Below are 8674 nucleotides of genomic sequence, written 5' to 3' on the forward strand. Positions count from 1 at the left end.
CTAGCATCCTATACTAAGCAGTAGGGTAGCAGGTAATGGTAACAACAGTAGTAGCAAGGACAGGCTATGCATCAGGATAGGAATAACGGAAAGCAGTATCATGCTACACTACTCTAATGCAAGCAGTATAGAAGAGAGTAGGCGATATCTGGTGATCAAGGGGGGGGGGTTGCCTGGTTGCTCTGGCAAGGAGGGGCGTCAACACCGTAGTTGAACTGGGGTTCTCCGACAGTCTCGGGGTCTACCGGAAAGAGTAACGGAGGGGGAACACAATAAATAATAGAGCAATCAATGTAACAAAAAGCAAGATGCGGCATTACGTTGTGCTAGGGGTGACCTGATGCGGTACTAAGTGATACCGGCAAAGGGGGAAAACATCCGGGAAAGTATCCCCGGTGTTTCGCGTTTTTGGACAGATGAACCGGAGGGGGGAAGTTGCATGTTTGCTATGCCAGGGATGCGTGGCGGACGAACGGGTTGCGTAACCGGATTCGTCTCGTCGTTCTGAGCAACTTTTATGTATAAAGTTTTTCCATCCGATCTACGGTTTATTTTATATTAATTTTAAAAGATTTAAAACAATTTTAGGAAATACTTTAATTTGATTTAAATGGTAAAATGCTATGCGTACACAGTAGATGCTAGCCACAGCCTATGACATGTGGGGTCAGGGGACCCGGTTGACCCAGTCAACTGTTGACTGGTCAACGGTGTGAATAGTACATGCGGGACCCCCATGTCATTCTCTCTAGTAATTTCAACACTGATTTAACATTTATACTTAGCAGTGGACCCCATCTGTCATTTTCCAATTGATTCTAGTTATTTAGTTAATTTTAACAGATGGACCCATTTCATACATTCAAATTGCGTTAATTTAATTAAATGGATTAATTAGCATTGGGGGTCCTTCCAGTCAGCGTCTCAAGGGCTAATCAACAGAGCCATTTAGTCCAATTAGTCTCCAATAGTCAGGGACACGATAACTGGCCGGGGTTAACCACCGGCGACCTTCTGAGCGGCAGAGACACGTCGAAGGTCCACGGGAGCGGCGGACGAGGGCAACAGAAGGCACCCCACAGTCGCGCGCATCTAGGGGGCTTCGCAGCACGCGTTGGAGTTGCCGGAATCGTCGGGAACGACGAGTCCCGCGGTGGTGGAGCCACGGCTTGCTCCGGGGTGGTGCACGGGCGCAGCGCGGGCATGTGTGTGCGCGGCCGGTGGTGGTGAGCACGAGCTCCCGACGCGGTGGTGCGGCGAACTTCGGCGACGGAAAACGCGATGGAGAAACGGAAAGCGGGAGCAGGGGGTCGAGGGGGAGTCTCACATCGAGCGGCAGGGGAGGCTCGTGAGCTCGGCGGAGGCCGTGGCGGGTCGGAGAGGTGGCCGACGAGGCGCGGGCCGCTGGTGATGAGGCGGTCGGGCAGGGGCGACGACGGGTGGAGCAGAGGGGCAGGCGCTGACATGAGGGGAAGGAGGGAGGCCGGATCCACGACGGGGCCTCCGGGATCCGCCCCTCTCTGGCGACGAGCGGCTTGGCGTGGTATGGACGTGGAGAATCAGGCGACGGCGGCCATGGCAGGAGCTCCAGCGCGGCGGTGTCGCGAGGACAGTGGGGCGGAGGCGGCGGTTAGGGCTTGCCAGCGGCGCGACCGGAGTGGCTCGAGGTGGATGCGAAAGGCAAGGAAGAGCTCGGGCGCGAGGCACGGCGGGGGCGCGAGGGAGGTCTCCCTCCTGTGTGTGGCGGCGCGCGTGGGAGACAGGGAGGCGTGGGGCGAGTGGGGCGTGGGAGGTTAGGTCACGAGGGAGATTGGGGTTAAGATGGGGAGGTGAGGGGGCTAGCTGGGCCGGTCTGTTCGGGCGGCGGAGGCCAGCTGGGCCGTTTGGCCGGGGGGGGGGGGGGGGGGGGTCTTTCAATCTTTTTTTGTTTACTGTTTTGTCTTATTATTTCTTTCTTTTCTTTATTTTTCTTTTCTACTTTATTCTCTTAATTGTTGTTTTAGAAAATATAAATACAACTCCTAAATTAATGTTATAATCTATTCTACTACCCCAATAAGTTTGACACCTAATTAAAATAGTTTGCATTATTATTAGTTTTAAAGGGCATTTAATTAATTGTCATAGCTGCGTTTTAATTACCTTAGAGCCTTTAAACAATTTTATAAAAATGTGGTTTCTCCACTATAATTACCTATGAATTATTTGGCTTCACTCGAACATTTAGTTTTTATATTAGAAAACTTTTATTGTTTGTCTTTATTTTAAATTTGAAATTTGATCTGGGTTTTGAACTGACGCAAGTTTATCAACAGTAACCGAGGTGACGTGGCATCATTAGCGTGGGATCATTGTAGCTTAATTATCCGGGCGTCACACCGGTGCCCCCGGGCATGCGGGTGCCGGGGACGTGGCGCCTGAGCGCCGGCGGCGTACCCGTGCCCGAAGGAGCGGCGCGGCGTGCCGAGATCACCCGCATCCGCTCTTCCCTGACGCAGGCACAGAGGGACAAGCCGCGCTACGCTGCCGACAACCACACCCTCTGGACCATATACTTCCAACGCCGTCGCGACGAGCAGATCGCCGCCACCAACAGCGTCATCCCTCGCAGCCGTTTCAACGCCGACGGTCAAGGCGAGTGATGGGGCGTGCCAGGCCGCACCCTCGAGGCCGTCCTCGACCACATCGAGACCAGCAACGTGCCGCGCCTCGAGTACCCATAGCGGCTGACCTTCTCGCGCCGCCGTGGTAGCTCTTGGACACCGCGGCGGATGGAGTCGGGGTCGTCCTTGTCGTCGGGCTCTGGCTCACCGGCCGCGCCGCTTCGCCCCGTCAAGCCCGAGCCGGAGGAGACGCCGCTCGGGCGCCGCACCCGCAGCGGTGCCCTCGTCATCAACTAGGGTGCCCGGCCCTTCCCGCCTGGTCCGGCTCCGGGGAGACGCTCCCTCCGCCTGGTCCGGCCGAAGCCCGAGCCGAGGCTGCTCCCGGTGAAGCCGGAGCACGTCGAGATGGCTGCCCCCGACGACGAGTTCGCTCTCAAGTGGGCAAAGGAGGATTACGTCCGTGAGCAGGTCCGCCGCCAACGCCGAGCGTACGCGAAGCTCCAGGCCCGGTGCAGCGGGCGCGAGGAGCGCGACGTCATCGTCCTCGACAGCGATGAGGAGGACGAGGCCGGGCCATCCAGCGCGCCACCGCGCCTCGCCGACCTTCGTCAGGGCTACAGCAACGACGTCGCCGGCCCAAGCCAGCCGCGTGACGACAACGACGACGATGACGACGACGGCGGCGACTAAGGCTTCTTGGCATGTAGACGGCGGAGGCGACGGCGGACGGTGACGGCTAGGCGTAGTTCAGTCGTAGTTTGCATGTTTTCATGTTTTATGTACAAATTTGAATGAAGTTTCACCGAGTTCGTACAAATGTTGCCGAGTTTGCATATATTTTATACGCAATATCGCCGTATCCGGGGCTACCGTTGGACCGCTGACTGGGAGCTAGATCACGCCCACGCATCAATCTAAGGCTGGCTCGCACTCAAGGGGCTCTTTTTCGGTGCCGAACGGCTGAGATGCTCTAAGCATCAAAGAATCGTCAAAAAGGTAAATGTGAAATTGGAATGCCCGACGGCTCGTTCATCTGTTTCGCTGCCAGAGCGGGCCCGCATGCCAGCAGCACAACGAGAGTCCCAAGTGCACGTGTGCACGTGCTCACCATACACAAGCACACACACGCTCGCGCACGCACCAGTCACGAGTGGCGGGAGCGGAAGCCATGCCTCCCCTCCTCCTCCCGGCCTCGCCGTCGTTATCGCTACACGTCGCCGGTGCCGCTGCGTCGTCCTCCCGCCGCGCCATGGTCGCTGTGGCGTCCGCGGCGTCCAGGAGCTCGTCGTCGTCCTCGTTCGACGCGTCGGCCTTCGAGGCCGAGCGGCTCCGCCTCGACGCCGAAGCGCGGGCCTCGATGGCGACCACCGCCTTGGGGGCGCAGGCGGAGGCGGACCCTAGGGCGTGGAAGTGGAAGATACGAAAGCGGGTGTGGGACGTGCTCGAGGCCGAGGGCGTCGCGCGCAACCCGCGCCCCGTCCACCACCGCATCCCCAACTTCGATGGCGCCGCCGCCGCCGCCGATTCGGTCCGCTCTCTCCCGCCTCCCTTTCGCTTCTCACCTCGGAGCCCCCACCACGAAAACTAGCACGCTGTTCTGTTCCTATCTCCGATTGTGGTTGATGTTACCAGCCGCAAAATTGGGGAGTTCCCTTGGTCCTGCTATCTAACTGTTCCTTCATTATTTTTGCTTATTATATAACTCTGTAATGACGTGGAAATGTTTCTGGATCTCACTAGTTAGGGAGGTTGGACGTGTTTCAGAATGCACAATGCGTGAAGGTCAATCCGGATTCGCCGCAGAAGCAAGTTCGATTCTTAACACTCTCAGGTGAGTCGGCTGCCACTTCTCCTTGCATACCTTAAAAACTTACATGTTATTGGCTATTGATATCTTGTTTCGTTTCTTGAATTATCCATGCAAGCCAGAGCAGACTTTGATGAGGCTTATAGCTTTCCATACCATTTGCCCCTTTGAACCTGATGCTCATTTTAGCCCAGTACTCAGTATAAGTTTGTCATACATATACTCGACCAGGTCTTTCATTATTTACAAATGATGCTACTGGAATCACACAGGCGATAAGAAACTTCTGACACCGCAACCACGGCTCAGGACGGGGTTCTTCTCCGCTCTAGAATCTCAGATGATACCCACTGGATGCATTCCTGAAGCATGCACTTCTGTTGGCGCAGCCAAATATGGAAGGCCGATAGGTCTAGATGAAGTGATTAAAGTGGATCTGATTGTGATTGGGTCGGTTGCAGTTGATCCAAGCACGGGAGCACGACTAGGGAAGGGTGAGGTAATTATTTTCTTGCACATGCAGTTGAAGAACTGAACTAGAGTTGATTTTGTTATACTTGGATCAATGATCAAGATCAACTGTTGACCTTTCACAATGTCAATGCTGCTTCTTTAATGAAGAAACAGTAGGGAAAGCCTCCACTGCGCCATTTTCCTTTTATAAATGGAGAACTATACAAACGGTTATGTACAATGTCAATGCTACCCTGAAATCGAACTGTGCTTTGTCTACCAAAAGTCGAATTTTCTCGCTTCTTATCTGTAGTTTATCTATGAACGTTGATCATAGGGATTTGCAGAGCTGGAATATGGGATGCTTCGTTATATGGGAGCTATAGATGATTCGACCATGGTAGTAACAACTGGTGAGTTTTATTTATGTATCAGCTGGTGATCCAGTTTGTATACAGATCTAATTGGTTTGGTAATGTAGGAACTAGGATAATTGATTATATAGGTGGGCATCTTCTCATTCTTCAGCATGAGTGCCAGCTTTCTATTTTGTTTTTCTCAAAATATTTGTCAGCACTTCTTTTTTATGTAATAGCCTGTGGCTAACTGGACCTAACTTTATAGTTGTGACGCTAGAAATGGTTGAGATACTGGTGGATATTGTTTTTTGTAATCCACAATCCTGCTTGTATTTCATCGATCATTTTCTTCAAAGAACCATCTATGTGGACATGCTGTGCCGCTTCTTTTCTGAAGTGGAAACAATTGGTGATTCGTTAGTTTCTACCTGAAAGATTGAGTAGTAACCAATCCAGTAGAATTAACTTCCAATTTTGTCTACGGGTACAGTACATGACAAGCAATTAGTGGATGACATTCCAGTTGAAAAGCTGCTAATTCATGATGTACCGGTTGATATTATCTGCACCCCAACTCAGGTCATCTTAACAAATACTGCAATCCCAAAGCCACAAGGTCTGACTGATTCCTCTCGCTTGGTAAAGTTGCAAATAAATCTTCCACCACCAGATTTTGACGAACTTCTGTTTGTGCAGGGATTTACTGGGAAAAACTTTCTCCCGAAAAGTTGGGCCAAATTCGAATTCTAAGAGAGCTGAAGAGACGCATAGAGCAAGAGACAGGAACAATACTTCCTTGTGGGCCATCTGAGAATCTACCACCAACAGCTCAGCGAAGAAGAAGAAGAGGGCGGTAACTACGTATGTTTTTTTTGATAAAGGGCGATTTTATTATCTCAAAATGTAGCATCAAGAGGATACAGAACATTATGAGTAACACCTGGCCTCTGCATAACTAAGTATGTGTATCATAACTGATTCTATTGAATATTATACATATATTTTAGAGAAACTTAAGATATGTTAAGCATTGCGCGGTTCAAATATTGGGTCTATAAAGACTTGTTTACAAAAGAGCTAATATCCCCGAAAGTCATAGAACTTGCGCTTGATGTTCAGTTTAGTGCTAAAACTCTAAAAATACAGAATTATGGTCATTCAACTTGTCCCTGCATACAGATACGGCCACTTCTAGACATATGTTGTGCTTCGTCCATATCTAGACATATGTTGTGCTTACATGGCATGCCAACGTTGCTATGGCCACTGTTAGTGACCGGAACAACAGAGTGCTACGTGTGCATGTTCTTTTTTACATATACACTCTCGTTGTCAATTAAAAAAAAACAGCTTTCGGGGCTCGGACTCACTAGCTCATGCACGAGCATACCTTCTGCCAACCAACACACTAAGCAGATTCTCAAGTTAAAACAGAGGCAAACAATAATTTATAATGAAAGCAGTTTTTTTTCTCGATTATGTTTTTTTTTGTGCGACCAAAAATGCCGGTTCTCAGAAAATCTCAAAGTTTTAAATGAAATTCGAATTAAAAAAAACTGTCCAAGATATTAGCAGGAATTTTCATTCTGGTCTGAGAAATCCCCGTGGTCACTGAACCTCGTGCCAAAATTTCAAATGTATTTTTGAATTTAAACACCCAGAACTGTATCAAATAAATTTTTGTATGCACATAATCATACAACGCACTGCATAGCTCCATGGTCACGTGATCGATTCCAATGGTCTCCATCAATATTTTTTTGTAATTTTAGCTGATATTTACTCAAACTCACAAGTTGGGGTCACCTAGCAGATGTGCAATACTAACCGTTGGAATCGTGCATAGGCTTTATTCTTTTCTAGGTTCAGTTTTATATATTGTAATGCCAAAAAATTGAATTTGAATTTGTTTGAATAAATTCGGGCGAAAAAATACGAAATTTCTGAGATTACCTAGAAACTGATTTTTCTGACGTGTCCTGAGAAAAAAATGGGCATCAAGAAAATAATGTTGGATACAAGTAGTCGTTGTTGCCAACATATAAAATTATGTGTTCCTCCTTAGACACATGAACAATTACGAATTCCAAAATGTTTTTTTTGGCTCGCCCTAAAAATTTCTTTCAGATAAATCAGATTTTTTTTTTGAATTCAAGTAATTTTGTGGTTGTCCCGCCAAAAATATATTATTTGTTGGGTTGACCAATATAATACATTACAATATTCATTTCATTATTAGACTGGAAAGGAATGCCTTGTGTGCGTGGTTAGCTCGCGTGACAAGTTTGAATAGGTTGCTGGTCCGATAGCTGGCATGATGATTATTTTTGAATCTTTTCTGCAAAAATGTCTGTCACACATAGCGCCTCTACCATCCAGTCTGACAGTGGGGCCATGCACGCGTGGCGTATGGCGTGTCACGCAAGCGGCAGATACGCATGCATACGCACTCTGTGACCGTATTTGCACCTGAACGCAAGTTGAGTGACCACAAATTCGTTTTTTTTAAGTTTTTAGCACCAAACTAAACATTCAAAGCAAGTTTTATGACTTCTGGTGATATTACCTCTTTACAAAAGGTCATATTGTTTCATCTTCTTCGTTGAGTCGGCAACATAAATGAGTACTAGTGTGGCTGTTTCTATGGCCTATGGTCTTCGCATCCCTTTGTCCTCAAATATAAAACGTCAAAATATAAGATGTTAAACATCTTATATTTTGAGATAGAGGAAGTACTAAAAAGTCAACTTGTGGCATGACCAACTTTAATTAGATCCCAATGATGTGCATCATACTTGGCTGACCTTATCTGCTGACTTGTGTGCAGGTGTGTTCGCGTTGGAACAGTCAAAGCGCACATGTGTCCCGGCGCTGATGCGGCATTACGTGATTGGCTCTTGCGTCTTTTGTACTTCACTACGAGAGTTGTGACCAATTTGTCGAAGTCACTTAATTAAATTGTGGTTTGCGCTGAAAAAGGAAGAAGAAAAAGATGACAGGTTGTGAACGCTGAAATTTAAAATTCAGCCGAATGATCTAGCCACCTTATCCAAAAGTTCCCTAATTTGAACGTGTGAATGGATTATTTGTCTCCTGTATTTCTTGGACCGTGTCCTTGAGACCCTTGTCTCAATCTCCCGGTCTCAGGTGTGTATAATAACGTGATCTACTCCCTCCGTCTAGTCATATGTATACATCTAGCATTACAAATTTTATCTCCAAAAAGTGTACCGGGTGTTGCCCCGGTCTGATTCGTTCAACGATAATGACTTCATTTTTGGTGAGCCACCTTGAAGATCCGTAAAGCTGCATATTAGCGATGAAGCCCCGCCGAGCTCGGGTGAGGAGGTGATCCATCATTCTTTTCTTCGGTGGCTGTTGTGGTGGTGCTGGAGGCAGGTGACAGACGTTAGTGTCAAGCTCAGAGGTGTTTTGTTATCTTTTCAGTTTTG

General features: G+C 48.5%; 1 protein-coding gene across 4 annotated transcripts; it reads left to right on the forward strand.

Annotated features, from left to right (window-relative positions):
- Nucleotides 1–3710: 3710 nt before the first annotated feature.
- On the forward strand, nt 3711–8404 carry LOC125508508 (5-formyltetrahydrofolate cyclo-ligase-like protein COG0212). Of its 4 annotated transcripts, XM_048673237.1 has the most exons (7): nt 3714–4131; nt 4344–4434; nt 4683–4909; nt 5201–5276; nt 5713–5838; nt 5919–6083; nt 8050–8404. In XM_048673237.1, exons 1-6 carry the CDS (start codon nt 3772–3774, stop codon nt 6077–6079), a joined length of 1041 nt encoding a protein of 346 aa, XP_048529194.1. In that variant the 5' UTR covers nt 3714–3771; the 3' UTR covers nt 6080–6083; nt 8050–8404. The 4 variants fall into 4 exon arrangements, with proteins under 4 accessions (XP_048529196.1, XP_048529197.1, XP_048529194.1 ...); XM_048673236.1 differs by lacking the exon at nt 8050–8404 and having other exon boundaries at nt 5919–6234; XM_048673239.1 differs by lacking the exons at nt 5713–5838; nt 8050–8404 and having other exon boundaries at nt 3711–4131; nt 5919–6234.
- Nucleotides 8405–8674: the final 270 nt, after the last annotated feature.

The sequence above is a fragment of the Triticum urartu genome, chromosome 5 (genome assembly GCF_003073215.2).
Source record: "Triticum urartu cultivar G1812 chromosome 5, Tu2.1, whole genome shotgun sequence".
Lineage (NCBI taxonomy): Eukaryota > Viridiplantae > Streptophyta > Magnoliopsida > Poales > Poaceae > Triticum > Triticum urartu.